We start from the raw sequence: 19362 nt of genomic DNA, 5'->3' as shown, positions 1-19362 counted from the left end.
TGGACGAATTGCGGGAAACGTCGAGGAGGAGTTTTCGCGGACTCACGGTTTCGCCTCGCGATAGCACTAGACACGTAGTATGTAGACAGGCTGCAGTGCGATGACAGAGCTTTTCGATTCAGCTTACCATATTGTGTGAGATCGGAGAAAATGCGCAGTTGCTGATCATTTTATCGATTTTATGCACACCTTGAATTGTCCTTCTTACTTTCCGTAGTGAGGGAATCCATGAATGCACGCACTGGTAGAACGAAACACTTTTATTCAGTCCTTGAGATACTTTTTAGGCTATTACTAGCTAGCTAGCGATGTGAATTTGTCCCTGATTTGCTTCTCAGATAACTTCAGCATATACCTAGGTGCTGTAGTTAGTTGTCTATAGGTTTGCATGCATGTGTCATTCAACTCAGTTAGTTGTTTGTGTAGCTGACTTGGTTAGCTTGCTAACAAACGTGTTGCCATAAAGGTCCATACTTTACCTAGCTAGCAAGCTAGCTCTGGTCCAGGGCGGTAGCGTGCGTTCCTAGGTGACTCGAGGAACGCTTACTAAACGCCCTGGACCAGAGCTAGCAAGCTACCATCTGTCTAACTAAAGTAATAAAACATTTGTATTATTGGCTTTTCCCTATAGACATCTTTAAGCAGCATGGACAGTGAGTGCCTGGTGCTGCTGCCTCGGGTGTGTTCTGTACTAGCGGACCCCAGACAGTCCCTACCAGATGACACCAGCCTCGAGAAACTGCTGGACTGGTTCACCGGTCTCACCAAGGAGGGTGAGGACACACTTACACACCGGTCTCACACAGCGAGGATGAGGATGAGGAGGAGAGACTAGCTATAATCTCTCTCACACAGCGAGGATGAGGAGGAGAGACTAGCTATAATCTCTCTCACACAGCGAGGATGAGGAGGAGAGACTATCAATCAATCAATTTTATTTTATATAGCCCTTCTTACATCAGCTAATATCTCGAAGTGCTGTACAGAAACCCAGCCTAAAACCCCAAACAGCTAGTAATGCAGGTGTAGAAGCACGGTGGCTAGGAAAAACTCCCTAGAAAGGCGAAAACCTAGGAAGAAACCTAGAGAGGAACCAGGCTATGAGGGGTGGCCAGTCCTCTTCTGGCTGTGCCGGGTGAAGATTATAACAGAACCATGCCAAGATGTTCAAAAATGTTCATAAGTGACAAGCATGGTCAAATAATAATCAGGAATAAATCTCAGTTGGCTTTTCATAGCCGATCATTAAGAGTTGAAAACAGCAGGTCTGGGACAGGTAGGGGTTCCATAACCGCAGGCAGAACAGTTGAAACTGGAATAGCAGCAAGGCCAGGCGGACTGGGGACAGCAAGGAGTCACCACGGCCGGTAGTCCCGACGTATGGTCCTAGGGCTCAGGTCTCTCAGTTGGCTTTTCATAGCCGATCATTAAGAGTTGAAAACAGCAGGTCTGGGACAGGTAGGGGTTTCGTAACCGCAGGCAGAACAGTTGAAACTGGAATAGCAGCAAGGCCAGGCGGACTGGGGACAGCAAGGTGTCATCATGCCCGGTAGTCCTGACGTATGGTCCTAGGGCTCAGGTTCTCAGAGAGAAAGAGAGAACGAGAGAATTAGAGAGAGCATACTTAAATTCACACAGGACACTGGATAAGACAGGAGAAGTACTCCAGGTATAACCAACTAACCCCAGCCCCCGACACATAAACTACTGCAGCATAAATACTGGAGGCTGAGACAGGAGCGGTCCGGAGACACTGTGGCCCCATCCGAAGAAACCCCGGACAGGGCCAAACAGGAAGGATATAACCCCACCCACTCTGCCAAAGCACAGCCCCCCGCACCACTAGAGGGATATCCTCAACCACCAACTTACAATCCTGAGACAAGGCCGAGTATAGCCCACAGAGGTCTCCACCACAGCACAAACCAAGGGGGGCGCCAACCCAGACAGGAAGATCACGTCAGTAACTCAACCCACTCAAGTGACGCACCCCTCCCAGGGACGGCATGAAAGAGCACCAGCAAGCCAGTGACTCAGCCCCTGCAACAGGGTTAGAGGCAGAGAACCCCAGTGGAGAGGGGAACCGGCTGGCAGAGACAGCAAGGGCTGTTCGTTGCTCCAGAGCCTTTCCGTTCACCTTCACACTCCTGGGCCAGACTACACTCAATCATATGACCTACTGAAGAGATAAGTCTTCAGTAAAGACTTAAAGGTTGAGACCGAGTCTGCGTCTCTCACATGGGTAGGCAGACTGTTCCATAAAAATGGAGATCTATAGGAGAAAGCCCTGCCTCCCGCTGTTTGCTTAGAAATTCTAGGGACAATTAGGAGGCCTGCGTCTTGTGACCGTAGCGTACGTATTGGTATGTACGGCAGGACCAACTCGGAAAGATAGGTAGGAGCAAGCCCATGTAACGCTTTATAGGTTAACAGTAAAACCTTGAAATCAGCCCTTGCCTTAACAGGAAGCCAGTGTAGGGAAGCTAGCACTGGAGTAATATGATCAAATTTCTTGGTTCTAGTCAGGATTCTAGCAGCCGTATTTAGCACTAACTGAAGTTTATTTAGTGCTTTATCCGGGTAGCCGGAAAATAGAGCATTGCAGTAGTCTAACCTAGAAGTAACAAATGCATGGATTAATTTTTCTGCATCATTTTTGGACAGAAAATTTCTGATTTTTGCAATGTTACGTAGATGGAAAAAAGCTGTCCTTGAAACAGTCTTGATATGTTCGTCAAAAGAGAGATCAGGGTCAAGAGTAACGCCGAGGTCCTTCACAGTTTTATTTGAGACGACTTTACAACCATCAAGATGAATTGTCAGATTTAACAGAAGATCTCTTTGTTTCTTGGGACCTAGAACAAGCATCTCTGTTTTGTCCGAGTTTAAAAGTAAAAAGTTTTCAGCCATCCACTTCCTTATGTCTGAAACACAGGCTTCTAGCGAGGGAAATTTTGGGGCTTCACCATGTTTCATTGAAATGTACAGCTGTGTGTCATCCGCATAGCAGTGAAAGTTAACATTATGTTTTCGAATAACATCCCCAAGAGGTAAAATATATAGTGAAAACAATAGTGGTCCTAAAACGGAACCTTGAGGAACACTGAAATGTACAGTTGATTTGTCGGAGGACAGACCATTCACAGAGACAAACTGATATCTTTCCGACAGGTAAGATCTAAACCAGGCCAGAACTTGTCCGTGTAGACCAATTTGGGTTTCCAGTCTCTCCAAAAGAATGTGGTGATCGATGGTGTCAAAGGCAGCACTAAGGTCTAGTAGCACGAGGACAGATGCAGAGCCTCGGTCTGACGCCATTAAAAGGTCATTTACCACCTTCACAAGTGCAGTCTCAGTGCTATGATGGGGTCTAAAACCAGACTGAAGCATTTCGTATACATTGTTTGTCTTCAGAAAGGCAGTGAGTTGCTGCGCAACAGCTTTTTCTAAAATGTTTGAGAGGAATGGAAGATTCGATATAGGCCGATAGTTTTTTATATTTTCCGGGTCAAGGTTTGGCTTTTTCAAGAGAGGCTTTATCACTGCCACTTTTAGTGAGTTTGGTACACATCCGGTGGATAGAGAGCTGTTTATTATGTTCAACATAGGAGGGCCAAGCACAGGAAGCAGCTCCTTCAGCAGTTTAGTAGGAATAGGATCCAGTATGCAGCTTGAAGGTTTAGAGGCCATGATTATTTTCATCATTGTGTCAAGAGATATAGTACTAAAACACTTAAGTGTCTCTCCCGATCCCAGGCCCTCGCAGAGCTGTGCAGATCCAGGACAGCTAAGCCCTGGAGGAATACGCAGATTCAAAGAGGAGTCCGTAATTTGCTTTCTAATGGTCATGATCTTTTCCTCAAAGAAGTTCATGAATTTATTACTGCTGAAGTGAAAGCCATCCTCTCTTGGGGAATGCTGCTTTTTAGTTAGCTTTGCAACAGTATCAAAAAGAAATTTTGGATTATTCTTATTTTCCTCGATTAAGTTGGAAAAGTAGGATGATCGAGCAGCAGTGAGGGCTCTTCGGTACTGCACGGTACTGTCTTTCCAAGCTAGTCGGAAGACTTCCAGTTTGGTGTGGCGCCATTTCCGTTCCAATTTCCTGGAAGCTTGCTTCAAAGCTCGGGTATTTTCTGTATACCAGGGAGCTAGTTTCTTATGACAAATGTTTTTCGTTTTTAGGGGTGCAACTGCATCTAGGGTATTGCGCAAGGTTAAATTGAGTTCCTCAGTTAAGTGGTTAACTGATTTTTGTCCTCTGACGTCCTTGGGTAGGCAGAAGGAGTCTGGAAGGGCATCAAGGAATTTTTGTGTTGTCTGAGAATTTATAGCACGACTTTTGATGCTCCTTGGTTGGGGTCTGAGCAGATTATTTGTTGCGATTGCAAACGTAATAAAATGGTGGTCCGATAGTCCAGGATTTTGTGGAAAAACATTAAGATCTACAACATTTATTCCATGGGACAAAACTAGGTCCAGAGTATGACTGTGGCAGTGAGTAGGTCCAGAGACATGTTGGACAAAACCCACTGAGTCGATGATGGCTCCGAAAGACTTTTGGAGTGGGTCTGTGGACTTCTCCATGTGAATATTAAAATCACCAAAAATTAGAATATGATCTGCTATGACTACAAGGTCTGATAGGAATTCAGGAAACTCAGAGAGGAACGCTGTATATGGCCCAGGAGGCCTGTAAACAGTAGCTATAAAAAGTGATTGAGTAGGCTGCATAGATTTCATGACTAGAAGCTCAAAAGATGAAAACGCCATTTTTTTTTTGTAAATTGAAATTTGCTATCGTAAATGTTAGCAACACCTCCGCCCTTTGCGGGATGCACGGGGAATATGGTCACTAGTGTAACCAGGAGGTGAGGCCTCATTTAACACAGCAAATTCATCAGGCTTAAGCCATGTTTCAGTCAGGCCAATCACATCAAGATTATGATCAGTGATTAGTTCATTGACTATGACTGCCTTTGAAGTGAGGGATCTAACATTAAGTAACCCTATTTTGAGATGTGAGGTATCACGATCTCTTTCAATAATGGCAGGAATGGAGGAGGTCTTTATCCTAATAAGATTGCTAGGGTGAACACCGCCATGTTTAGTTTTGCCCAACCTAGGTCGAGGCACAGACACAGTCTCAATGGGTATGGCTGAGCTGACTACACTGACTATGCTATTGGCAGACTCCACTAAGCTGGCAGGTTGGCTAACAGCCTGCTGCCTGGCCTGCACCCTATTTCACTGTGGGGCTAGAGGAGTTAGAGCCCTATCTATGTTGGTAGATAAGAGGAGAGCACCCCTCCAGCTAGGATGGAGTCCGTCACTCCTCAGCAGGTCAGGCTTGGTCCTGTTTGTGGGTGAGTCCCAGAAAGAGGGCCAATTATCCACAAATGTTATCTTTTGGGAGGGGCAGAAACCAGTTTTCAACCAGCGATTGAGTGCTGAGACTCTGCTGTAGAGCTCGTCACTTCCCCTAACTGGGAGGGGGCCAGAGACAATTACTCGATGCCGACACATCTTTCTAGCTAATTTACACACTGAAGCTATGTTGCACTTGGTGACCTCTGACTGTTTCATCCTAACATCGTTGGTGCCGACGTGGATAACAATATCTCTATACTCTCTACACTCGCCAGTTTTAGCTTTAGCCAGCACCATCTTTAGATTAGCCTTAACGTCGGTAGCCCTGCCCCCTGGTAAACAGTGTATGATCGCTGGGTGATTCGTTTTAAGTCTAATACTGCGGGTAATGGAGTCGCCAATGACTAGGGTTTTCAATTTGTCAGAGCTAATGGTGGAGCCTTCGGCGTCTCAGACCCCGTAACGGGAGGAGTAGAGACAAGAGAAGACTCAGACTCAGACTCCGACTCGCTACATAATGGGGAAAACCGGTTGAAGGTTTCTGTCGGCTGAATGAGCGACACCGGTTGAGCATTCCAACAGTATTTCCCTCCAGAAGCCATGAGAAAGTTGTCCGGCTGCGGGGACTGTGCGGGGGGATTTATACTAACGTTACTGTCTGTACTTACTGGTGGCACAGACGCTGTTTCTTCCTTTCCTACACTGACATTACCCTTGCCTAACGATTGCGTCTGAAGCTGGGCTTGTAGCACAGCTATTCTCGCCGTAAGGCGATCGTTCTCCTGTATATTATGAGTACAGCGACTGCAATTAGAAGACATCATGTTAATGTTACTACTTAGCTTCGGCTGTTGAAGATGTTGACGAACCATGTCCAGATAAAGCGTCCGGAGTGAAAAAAGTTGAATAAGGGAAAAAAGTTGCGATGGAAAAATGGAAAATAAAGTAAAATTGGCAGCTAAAACGCACAGGAAAATGACTCTTCTGTCTCGGGATAAAACGTCCGGGGTGAAAAAGTTTAACGAAAAAAGATGAGTGAGGACAAAACTAAAAAGTTGGTAAATTTGTTGAACACAGAGATTGATTAAACGTTTATTAAAAGTAAAACGTGAATAGTTTGGCAGGTAGCCAAGTAGCAACAAACAGCACAGCAGCACGGAGACAATGCGGAAGCGAGACGGAAGTCACGTGGTTCAAGGCTGTGATCGATCAACTACAGGTAGGGTGGTAGACTAGCTATAATCTCTCTCATACAGCGAGGATGAGGAGGAGAGACTAGCTATAATCTCTCTCACACAGCGAGGATGAGGAGGAGAGACTAGCTATAATCTCTCACACACAGCGAGGATGAGGAGGAGAGACTAGCTATAATCTCTCTCACACAGCTAGGATGAGGAGGAGAGACTAGCTATAATCTCTCTCACACAGCGAGGATGAGGATGAGGAGGAGAGACTAGCTATAATCTCTCACACAGCGAGGACGATGAGGAGAGACTAGCTATAATCTCTCTCACACAGCGAGGATGAGGAGGAGAGACTAGCTATAATCTCTCTCACACAGCGAGGATGAGGAGGAGAGACTAGCTATAATCTCTCTCACACAGCGAGGATGAGGATGAGGAGGAGAGACTAGCTATAATCTCTCACACAGCGAGGATGAGGAGGAGAGACTAGCTATAATCTCTCTCACACAGTGAGGATGAGGAGGAGAGACTAGCTATAATCTCTCACACAGCGAGGATGAGGAGGAGAGACTAGCTATAATCTCTCACACAGCGAGGATGAGGAGGAGAGACTAGCTATAATCTCTCACACAGCGAGGATGAGGAGGAGAGACTAGCTATAATCTCTCTCACACAGCGAGGATGAGGAGGAGAGACTAGCTATAATCTCTCTCACACAGCGAGGATGAGGAGGAGAGACTAGCTATAATCTCTCTCATACAGCGAGGATGAGGAGGAGAGACTAGCTATAATCTCTCTCACAGCGAGGATGAGGAGGAGAGACTAGCTATAATCTCTCACACAGCGAGGATGAGGATGAGGAGGAGAGACTAGCTATAATCTCTCACAGCGAGGATGAGGAGGAGGAGGAGAGACTAGCTATAATCTCTCTCATACAGCGAGGACGAGGAGGAGAGACTAGCTATAAACTCTCTCACACAGCGAGGATGAGGAGGAGAGACTAGCTATAATCTCTCACACAGCGAGGATGAGGAGGAGAGACTAGCTATAATCTCTCACACAGCGAGGATGAGGAGGAGAGACTAGCTATAATCTCTCACACAGCGAGGATGAGGAGGAGAGACTAGCTATAATCTCTCTCACACAGCGAGGATGAGGAGGAGAGACTAGCTATAATCTCTCACACAGCGAGGATGAGGATGAGGAGGAGAGACTAGCTATAATCTCTCACACAACGAGGATGAGGAGGAGAGACTAGCTATAATCTCTCACACAACGAGGATGAGGATGAGGAGGAGAGACTAGCTATAATCTCTCACACAGCGAGGATGAGGAGAGACTATATAATAATAATAAGATGCCATTTAGCAGACTCTTTTATCCAAAGTGACTTACAGTCATGTGTGCATACATTTTTACGTATGGGTGGTCCCGGGGATCGAACCCACTACCCTGCCGTTACAAGCGCCGTGCTCTACCAGCTGAGCTACAGAGGACCATGCTACTGATACTTTACTGATTACTGGCCTTGATCAAATCAAATGTTATTTGCCACATGCGCCGAATACAACAGGTGTAGACATTACAGTGAAATGCTTACTTACAAGCCCTTAACCAACAATGCAGTTAAGATTTTTTTTTTTTTTAAGCAAATAATTAAAGAGCAGCAGTAAAATAAAATAACAGTAGGGAGGTTATATACATTTTACATGTACATTTTAGTCATTTAGCAGACACTCTTATCCAGAGCTACTTACAGTTAGTGAGTGCATACATTTTCATACTGGCCCCCCGTGGGAAACGAACCCACAACCCTTGCGTTGCAAGCGCTATGCTCTACCAACTGAGCTACATGGGGTACCGGTACAGAGTCAATGTGCGGGGGCACAGGTCAGTCGGGGTAATTGAGGTAATATGTACATGTGGGTAGAGTTAAAGTGACTATGCATGAATAATAAACAGAGTAGCAGCAGCGTAAAGGAGTGCAAATAGTCCGGGTAGCCATGATTAGCTTTTCAGGAGTCTTATGGCTTGGGGGGTAGAAGCTGTTAAGAAGCCGTTTGGACCTAGACTTGGCGCTCCGGTATCGGTTTATACACTTAGTTTATTTGACGATGTGTTACAGTACTGTGGGGCAGGAAAAGTCTGCAGCCCACAGCAGCTCTTTATGGCCATAACAGCTCTAAGCGATCATGACCTACACAATGTCTACGTACCAAATGGAACCCTGCTATTCCCTACATAGGGAACTGTTGACCAGGCCATGTGGGCACTACATTTGACCAGGCCATGTGGGCACTACATTTGACCAGGCACTGTGGGCACTACATTTGACCAGGCCATGTGGGCACTACATTTGACCAGGCCATGTGGGCACTACATTTGACCAGGTCATGTGGGCACTACATTTGACCAGGCACTGTGGGCACTACATTTGACCAGGCCATGTGGGCACTACATTTGACCAGGCCATGTGGGCACTACATTTGACCAGGCCATGTGGGCACTACATTTGACCAGGCCATGTGGGCACTACATTTGACCAGGCCATGTGGGCACTACATTTGACCAGGCCATGTGGGCACTACATTTGACCAGGCACTGTGGGCACTACATTTGACCAGGCACTGTGGGCACTACATTTGACCAGGCACTGTGGGCACTACATTTGACCAGGCACTGTGGGCACTACATTTGACCAGGCACTGTGGGCACTACATTTGACCAGGCACTGTGGGCACTACATTTGACCAGGCACTGTGGGCACTACATTTGACCAGGCACTGTGGGCACTACATTTGACCAGGCACTGTGGGCACTACATTTGACCAGGCACTGTGGGCCCTACATTTGACCAGGCACTGTGGGCCCTACATTTGACCAGGCACTGTGGGCACTACATTTGACCAGGCACTGTGGGCACTACATTTGACCAGGCACTGTGGGCACTACATTTGACCAGGCACTGTGGGCACTACATTTGACCAGGCACTGTGGGCACTACATTTGACCAGGCACTGTGGGCACTACATTTGACCAGGCACTGTGGGCCCTACATTTGACCAGGCACTGTGGGCCCTACATTTGACCAGGCACTGTGGGCACTACATTTGACCAGGCACTGTGGGCACTACATTTGACCAGGCACTGTGGGCACTACATTTGACCAGGCACTGTGGGCACTACATTTGACCAGGCACTGTGGGCACTACATTTGACCAGGCACTGTGGGCACTACATTTGACCAGGCACTGTGGGCACTACATTTGACCAGGCACTGTGGGCACTACATTTGACCAGGCACTGTGGGCACTACATTTGACCAGGCACTGTGGGCACTACATTTGACCAGGCACTGTGGGAATAGGGTGCCATTTGGGACGCAGGCCATAATACTTAATAACACCTGTGGTGATGTTTTCCAGACCGTGGCCTGGCCCTGTTGGAGTCCTGCCCCTGTCTGGTGGACTACATATCCACCGTGTGTCTGGATAAAACTACAGGTCCCAGCATGCTTTCCTTCAGCCTCAAACTTTCCGGCCTGCTGGCGGCCAGCCAACACGGCTTCAACCTGCTGCAGGTGAGCTTATATATATATATACACACAGTACCAGTCAAGTTTGGACACACCTACTCATTCAAGGGTTTTTCTTTAATTTGACTATTTTCTACATTGTAGACTAATAGTGAAGACATCAAAACTATGAAATAACACATATGGAATCATGTAGTAACCAAAAAAGTGTTAAACAAATCAAAATATGTTTTATATTTGAGATTCTTCAAATAGCCACCCTTTGCCTTGATGACAGCTTTGCACACTCTTGGCATTCTCTCGACCAGCTTCACCTGGAATGCTTTTCCAACAGTCTTGAAGGAGTTCCCACATATGCTGAGCACTTGTTGGCTGCTTTTCCTTCACTCTGCGGTCCAACTCATCCCAAACCATCTCAATTGGGGTTGAGGTCGGGTGATTGTGGAGGCCAGGTCATCTGATGCAGCACTCCATCACTCCTTCTTGGTCAAATAGCCCTTACACAGCCTGGAGGTGTGTTTTGGGTCATTGTCCTGTTGAAAAACAAATGATAGTTCCACTAAGCGCAAACCAGATGTGATGGCGTATCGCTGCAGAATGCTGTGGTAGCCATGCTGGTTAAGTGTGCCTTGAATTCTAAATAAATCAGACGGTGTCACCAGCAAAGCACCATCACCCCTTCTACTCCATGCTTCACGGGGGGAACCACACATGCGGAGATCATCCGTTCACCTACTCTGTGTCTCACGAAGACACGGCGGTTGGAGCCAAAAGTCTCACATTTGGACTCATCAGACCAAAGGACAGATTTCCACCAGTCTAATGTCCATTGCTCGTGTTTCTTGGCCCAAGCAAGTCTCTTCTTTTTGGTGTCCTTTAGTAGTGGTTTCTTTGCAGTAATTAGACCATGAAGGCCTGATTCACGCAGTCTCCAATGAACAGTTGATGTTGAGATGTCTGTTACTTGAACTCTGAAGCATTTATTTGGGCTGCAATCTGAGGTGCAGTTAACTCTAATTAACTTATCCTCTGCAGCAGAGGTAACTCTGGGTCTTCCTTTCCTGTGGCGGTCCTCATGATAGCCAATTTCATCATAGCGCTTAATGGTTTTTGCGACTGCACTTGGAGAAACATTCAAAGTTCTTGAATTTTCCGGATTGACTGACCTTCATGGCGGCAGGTAGCTTAGTGGTTAAGAGCGTTGTACCAGTAACCGAAAGGTCGCTGGTTCTAATCCCCAAGCCGACTAGGTGAAAAATCTGTCGATGTGCCCTTGAGCAAGGCACTTCACCTTAATTGCTCCTGTAAGTCGCTCTGGATAAGAGCGTCTGCTAAATGACCAATTTATTTTATTATTTATTTTAAAGTAATGATGGACTGTCATTTCTCTTTGCTTATTTGAGCTGTTCTTGCCATAAAATGGACTTGGTCTTTTTCTAAATAGGGCTATCTTCTGTATACCACCCCTACCTTGTCACAACACAACTGATTGGCTCAAACGCATTAAGAAGGAAAGAAATTCCACAAATTAACTTTTAACAAGGCTCACCTGTTAATTGAAATGCATTCCAGATGACTACCTCATGAAGCTGGTTGAGAGAATGCCAAGAGTGTGCAAAGTTGTCATCAAGGCAAAGGGTGGCTACTTTGAAGAATCTCAAATATAAAATATATTTTGATTTGTTGAACACTGTTTTGGTTACTACATGATTCCATATGTGTTATTTCATAGTTGTGATGTCTTCACTATTATTCTACAATGTAGAAAATAGTAAAAAATTAAGAAAAATCCTGCAATGAGTAGGTGTGTCCAACATTTTGACTGGTACTGTGTGTGTGTATATATATTCAATCAATCCAGGTAGCATTGCATGGGTAGAATGAAACACACACAGATAGAGTTGAGATTATCCTCTCCTCCTACTCAGTCATTCAACCATCCATTCTGCTCAATGATGAATCCCAAATTCAGGCCCAGCAGGTGTAGTCAATATAGTAATAGGATAGAGTCAGGTGTAGTCAATATGGTAATAGGATAGAGTCAGTTGTAGTCAATATGGTAATAGGATAGAGTCAGTTGTAGTCAATATGGTAATAGGATAGAGTCAGGTGTAGTCAATATGGTAATAGGATAGAGTCAGGTTTAGTCAATATGGTAATAGGATAGAGTCAGGTGTAGTCAGTATGGTAATAGGATAGAGTCAGGTGTAGTCAATATGGTAATAGGATAGAGTCAGGTGTAGTCAATATGGTAATAGGATAGAGTCAGGTGTAGTCAATATGGTAATAGGATAGAGTCAGTTGTAGTCAATATGGTAATAGGATAGAGTCAGGTGTAGTCAATATGGTAATAGGATAGAGTCAGGTGTAGTCAATATGGTAATAGGATAGAGTCAGGTGTAGTCAGTATGGTAATAGGATAGAGTCAGGTGTAGTCAATATGGTAATAGGATAGAGTCAGGTGTAGTCAATATGGTAATAGGATAGAGTCAGGTGTAGTCAATATGGTAATAGGATAGAGTCAGGTGTAGTCAATATGGTAATAGGATAGAGTCAGGTGTAGTCAATATGGTAATAGGATAGAGTCAGTTGTAGTCAATATGGTAATAGGATAGAGTCAGTTGTAGTCAATATGGTAATAGGATAGAGTCAGTTGTAGTCAATATGGTAATAGGATAGAGTCAGTTGTAGTCAATATGGTAATAGGATAGAGTCAGGTGTAGTCAATATGGTAATAGGATAGAGTCAGGTGTAGTCAATATGGTAATAGGATAGAGTCAGTTGTAGTCAATATGGTAATAGGATAGAGTCAGTTGTAGTCAATATGGTAATAGGATAGAGTCAGGTGTAGTCAATATGGTAATAGGATAGAGTCAGGTGTAGTCAATATGGTAATAGCTCTATCTTGCCAGGTGGAGGTTTCACCATATTGTTTACACCAATCTAATCACCTCAGCTCTCCACCAGTGCATAGGGTCGAGGGGTCCATTTGGGATTGGGCGTAAAACTATCTTCACCTCCTAGACATTCATTGATTTACTCTCTTCATTCCATCTCAGGATCGATCCATCCTGGGCGTGGCCTACGACAGCGAGTGCTGGCAGGTGGCTGGCCTATGGGAGGATCCGAGCGTGCGGATTGGCTGGATCCATGGCCTGAGTAACATGATGCACCACCCACAGGCCTTCCACTTCCTGGATCAGGCTGGTAGGTGTTCCACAACTGGGAACTCTGCTATCTCAGACTTCTGGACTTCAGTGCGTTCAAGACAACTGGGAACTCTGACTGGGGAAAAAAATTGTTTTGAACGGTCATCCAACTTTAAATTCGAAGTCGGAAACGCTGGCATCTTTCTAGAGCTCCGACTTTCCAACCTGAAGATCACTGACATGATTTGAATGCGTTTTGTTCCCAGTTCCCAGTTGTCATGACAGCACCAGTAGTACTACAGGAGTGATTTTATTTTATTATTTTATTTAACCTTTATTTAACTTGGCAAGTCAGTTAAGAACAAATTCTTATTTACAATGACGGCCTACACCGGCCAAACCCGGACGACGCTGGGCCAATTGTGCACCGCCCTATGGGACTCCCAATCACGTCCGGATTGTGATACAGCCTGGAATCGAACCAGGGGGTCTGTAGTGACGCCTCAAGCACTGAGATGCAGTGCCTCAGACCACTGCGCCACTCGGGAACCCTCGGGAGTGTACTGTCTAGGGAAGCCTCTCTTAAAGTTTGGGTTTCTATCGACGGGTTAGCTGATAACGCCACGGAAACGAAGCTCGCGCGTCAAAGGGGCAGAAGGCCGTGTGTTGTTCTGGTTCTGGATGGCCAGATACGCTTCAAAGGGGCAGAAGGCCGTGTGTTGTTCTGGTTCTGGATGGCCAGATACGCGTCAAAGGGGCAGAAGGCCGTGTGTTGTTCTGGTTCTGGATGGCCAGATACGCTTCAAAGGAGCAGAAGGCCGTGTGTTGTTCTGGTTCTGGATGGCCAGATACGCGTCAAAGGGGCAGAAGGCCGTGTGTTGTTCTGGTTCTGGATGGCCAGATACACGTCAAAGGAGCAGAAGGCCGTGTGTTATTCTGGTTCTGGATGGCCAGATACACGTCAAAGGAGCAGAAGGCCGTGTGTTGTTCTGGTTCTGGATGGCCAGATACGCTTCAAAGGGGCAGAAGGCCGTGTGTTGTTCTGGTTCTGGATGGCCAGATACGCGTCAAAGGGGCAGAAGGCTGTGTGTTGTTCTGGTTCTGGATGGCCAGATACACGTCAAAGGAGCAGAAGGCCGTGTGTTGTTCTGGTTCTGGATGGCCAGATACACGTCAAAGGAGCAGAAGGCCGTGTGTTGTTCTGGTTCTGGATGGCCAGATACGCTTCAAAGGGGCAGAAGGCCGTGTGTTGTTCTGGTTCTGGATGGCCAGATACACGTCAAAGGAGCAGAAGGCCGTGTGTTGTTCTGGTTCTGGATGGCCAGATACGCTTCAAAGGGGCAGAAGGCCGTGTGTTGTTCTGGTTCTGGATGGCCAGATACGCGTCAAAGGGGCAGAAGGCCATGTGTTGTTCTGGTTCTGGATGGCCAGATACGCGTCAAAGCGGCAGAAGGCCGTGTGTTGTTCTGGTTCTGGATGGCCAGATACACGTCAAAGGAGCAGAAGGCCGTGTGTTGTTCTGGTTCTGGATGGCCAGATACGCGTCAAAGGAGCAGAAGGCCATGTGTTGTTCTGGTTCTGGATGGCCAGATACGCGTCAAAGCGGCAGAAGGCCGTGTGTTGTTCTGGTTCTTGACTGGCTGCATCACTTCTTGGTGTGGCAACTGCTTGGCATTCGCCCGCAAGGCGCTACAGAGGGTAGTGCATTACTGGGGCAGAGCTCCCTGCCATCCAAAATCACATCAAATGTTATTGGTAACATACACATATTGAGCAGATGTTATTGCGGGTGTAGTGAAATGCTTGTGTTCCTAGCTCCTACAGTGCAGTAATATCTAACAATTCACAACAATACACACAAATCTAAAAGTAAAATAATGGAATTAAGAAATATATAAATATTAGGACGAGCAACGTCAGTGGCATTGACTAAAATACAGTAGAATAGAATACAGTATATACATATGAGATGAGTAAAGCAGTATGTAAATATTATTAAAGTGGCCAGTGCTTCCATGTCTATGTATATAGGGCAGCAGCCTCTAAGGTGCAGGGTTGAGTAACCGGGTGGAGGCCGGCTAGTGATGGCTATTTAACAGTCTGATGGCCTGGAGATAGAAGCTGTTTTTCAGTCTCTCGGTCCCAGCTTTGATGCACCTGTACTGACCTCGCCTTCTGGATGATAGCGGGGTGAACAGGCCGAGGCTCGGGTGGTTGATGTCTTTTATGATATTTTTGGCCTTCCTATGACATTGGGTGCTGTAGATGTCCTGGAGGGCAGGCAGTGTGCCCCCGGTGATGCGTTGGGCACACCGCACCACCCTCTGAAGAGCCCTGCGGTTGCGGCCGGTGCTGTTACCGTACCAGGTAGTGATACAGTCCGACAGGATGCTCTCAGTGGTGCATCTGTAAAAGTATGTGAGGGTCTTAGGGGCCAAGCCAAATTTCTTCAGCCTCCTGAGGTTGAACAGCGCCTTCTTCACCACACTGTCTGCGTGGGTGGACCATTTCAGATTGTCAGTGATGTGTACGCAGAGGAACTTGAATATTTTCACATTCTCCACTGCGGTCCTGTGGATGGGGGCGTGCTCCCTCTGTTGTCTCCTGAAGTGCACGATCAGCTCCTTCATTTTGTTGACGTTGAGTGAGAGGTTGTTTTCCTGGCACCACGCCGCCAGGGCCCTCACCTCCTCCCTGTAGGCTGTCTCGTCATTGTTGGTTATCAAGCCTACTACTGTTGTGTCGTCAGCAAACTTGATGATTGAGTTGGAGGCGTGCTTGGCCACGCAGTCATGGGTGAACAGGGCGTACAGGAGGGAGCTGAGCACGCACCCTTGTGGGGCCCCTGTGTTGAGGATCAGCAAAGTGGAGTTGTTGTTTCCTACCTTCACCACCTGGGGGCGGCCTGTCAGGAAGTCCAGGATCCAGTTGCACACTGGACCTCTATACCTCTATACCAAGCAGTGTCAGAGGAAGGCCCTAAAAATTGTCAGACTCCAGCCATCCAAGTCATAGACTGTTCTCCCTGCTACCGCATGGCAAGCAGAACCGATGCACCAAGTCTGGAAACCAACAGGACCCTGAACAGCTTCTACCACCAAGCCATAAGACTGATGAATAGTTAGTCCTTGTAGCTATTTGGGTAACTATTTAACTGTCTGCATTGACCCTTTTGCACTAACCTTTCTGACTCATCCCATGCGCTGCTGCTACTGTTTTACTATCTGTCACTTTATTCCTAGTTACATTGGAAAAGTATTCAGACCCCTCCCCTTTTTCCACATTTTGTTACTTTACAGCCTTATTCTAAAATGGATTAAATAAATAAATAATCCTCATCAATCAAAAAAAAAAAAAACAGAAATACCTTATTTACATAAGTATTCAGACCCTTTGCTATCAGACTCGAAATTGAGCTCAGGTGCATGCTGTTTCCATTGATCATCCTTGAGATGTTTCTACAACTTGATTGGCGTCCACCTGTGGTAAATTCAAATGATTGGACATTTGGAAAGGCACACACCTGTCTATATAAGGTCCCACAGTTGACAGTGCTTGTCAGAGCAAAAACAAAGCCATGAGGTCGAAGGAATTGTCCGTAGAGCTCCGAGACAGGATTGTGTCGGCACAGATCTGGGGAAGGGTACCAAAACATTTCTGCAGCATTAAAGGTCCCCAAGAACACAGTGGCCTCCATCATTCTTAAATGGAAGAATTTTGGAACCACCAAGACTCTTCCTAGAGCTGGCCGCCCGGCCAAACTGAGCAATCAGGGGAGAAGGGCCTTGGTCAGGGAGGTGACCAAGAACCCGATGGTCACTCTGATGGAGCTCCAGAGTTCCTCTGTGGAGATGGGAGAACCTTCCAGAAGGACAACCATCTCTGCAGCACTCCACCAATCAGGCCTTTATGGTAGAGTGGCCAGACTGAAGCCACTCCTCAGTAAAAGGCACCGGACAGCCCGCTTGGAGTTTGCCAAAAGGCACCTAAAGGACTCTCCGACCATGAGAAACAAGATTCTCTGGTCTGATGAAACCAAGATTGAACTCTTTGGCCTGAATGCTAACCGTCATGTCTGGAGGAAGCCTGGCACCATCCCTATGGTGAAGCGTGGTGGTGGCAGCATCATGCTGTGGGGATGTTTTCCAGCGGCATGGACTGGGAGACTAGTCAGGATCTAAGGAAAGACGAACAGAGCAAAGTACAGAGAGATCCTCCACTGGGGCGAAGGTTCACCTTCCAACAGGACAACGACCCTAAGCACACAGCCAAGCCAACGCAAGAGTGGCTTTTGGCACAAGTGTCTGAATGTCCTTGAGTTGCCCAGCCAGAGGCCGGACTTGAACCCGATCGAACATCTCTGGAGAGACCTGGAAATAGCTGTGCAGTGACGCTCCCCATCCATCCTGACAGAGCTTGAGAGGATCTGGGAGGAACTCCCCAAATACAGGTGTGCCAAGCTTGTAGTGTCATACCCAAGAAGAATTCAGGCTGTAATCGCTGCCAAAGGTGCTTCAACAAAGTACTGAGTAATTTTTATTTTTATAAATATATACATTTGCAAAACATTTCTAAAAAACCTTTTTTTGCTTTGTCATTATGGGGTGTCGTGTGTAGATTGATGAGGTTTAAATGATTGAATCCATTTTAGAATCAGGCTGTAAGTTAACAATGGGGAGAAAGTCAAGAGGTCTGAATACTTTCAGAATGTACATATCTACCTCAATTACCTCGTACCCCTGCACTTTGTGTATATAGCCAAGTTATCGTTGTGTATTTATTATTACTTTCATTATTACGTGTTATATTTTTCTATTATTTCTCTATTTTCTTTCTCTCTGCGTTGTTGGGAAGGGCCCGTCAGTCAGCATTTCACTGTTAGTCTCCACCTGTTGTTTACCAAGCATGTGATGAATAGAAATGGATTTGATTTGATCTCCTCAGGCCTGACCAAACCCCTCCTCCAGCTACAGACTGACCCCAGCCTATTCGTTGCCTCGGCCGCAAATCACCTCTTGGCCCGCCTCCTGACTTTCAAACAACCAGCCACAACCTCACACACAACCCAGGGGAATGGCCTCACTGTTCCACCCAATACGGAAGAGGAGGAATTGGCCGTAACCATGGCGACAAGTCCAGGAAGCGGGCGTTCCGTCACCATGGAGATCTTGAAGCACCTGGAAAGCTCTCTGGAGTCAGACAGCCACACCCAGGTACGATTGATTGATTGGTTGATTGAGAACATTGTTTTTTTTTACAGCAGTGACCCTAGAGGAGATGGGGGGTTGAAGACAATGATAAATATAGCTGCGAGCAGCAATGAACGTGGTTCACAGGATGACAGAAAGGTCACGATCAGTTGGATCACAAAGCAAGCAATTATCTTCCTTTATGTGCAATCAGTGAAAGCATTACCATGTTTATCTCTCAATACCACAAGGATGACCAAGTTAAGTTTAGTGCTGTAGGTTGGTTATCTTTGAATGCAGCAGGTAATCATTCTTAGTCATTACTTAATGTATTGAGTTTATATTCCAATTCTGAAGTCTATTTGACTAATTGTTTATGTTAAGATTTGTGAAATATTTTCAGTGTTCGTGTATTGGTATCAGGGTTGGAACCGGTTCATGGAACATAACTTTTTTTTTTTTTTTTAGAGCAACAGAATCAGAACCGGGAACGAAAGTGATCTATACTATTCCGGAACAGAACCATTATTTTAAAAGCATGGGAACCGGTTAATAACGTTATTTTACGTTCCGGGCATTTTTTTCCAGTCCCCCCCAAACAACGCAGCAAAGAGCCAATGCAAAGCCCAGTCAGTCAGTCAGTCAGAAAACCTTTGAAGGTGTGTCTAGGCTGCCTGCCCCTCCCCCTCTGAAGCAGAGGCCACTGTAGCTTACTGATGATACAAGCGGGATTCTTAATTAGAGAAGGATGGATTCACTTTTTCAATGCTAGTTAAGGATACTATAGTTATCACGTTTCACATTGGATTCATTAACTGCCAAAAGGTCAGACGTGTTTTTTATTTTAATTCTGGTCCACACACAAGCTGGTCCAATGTTAAGCCAACTGTCGGCAGTTCGAAGACATTCCGAGTTCCTTCATATAAGCCGCTCCT

At 46.2% G+C, this 19362-nt stretch overlaps 1 protein-coding gene across 1 annotated transcript in view; it reads left to right on the top strand.

Moving 5' to 3' along the window:
• Positions 1-118: 118 nt before the first annotated feature.
• brat1 (BRCA1-associated ATM activator 1) overlaps positions 119-19362 on the top strand; it is a 33718-nt gene continuing 14474 nt past the window's right edge. The window contains exons 1-5 of the mRNA XM_045205661.1: positions 119-244; positions 632-773; positions 9980-10134; positions 13149-13296; positions 18183-18451. Coding sequence (XP_045061596.1) covers positions 233-244; positions 632-773; positions 9980-10134; positions 13149-13296; positions 18183-18451 — 726 coding nt within the window. The 5' untranslated portion in view covers positions 119-232. The remainder of the gene's footprint in view (positions 245-631; positions 774-9979; positions 10135-13148; positions 13297-18182; positions 18452-19362) is intronic.

The sequence above is a fragment of the Coregonus clupeaformis genome, chromosome 20 (assembly GCF_020615455.1).
Source record: "Coregonus clupeaformis isolate EN_2021a chromosome 20, ASM2061545v1, whole genome shotgun sequence".
NCBI classification, from domain to species: domain Eukaryota; kingdom Metazoa; phylum Chordata; class Actinopteri; order Salmoniformes; family Salmonidae; genus Coregonus; species Coregonus clupeaformis.
Note: the sequence above shows the minus strand (reverse complement) of the source record. Positions and strands in the feature narration are given on the sequence as shown.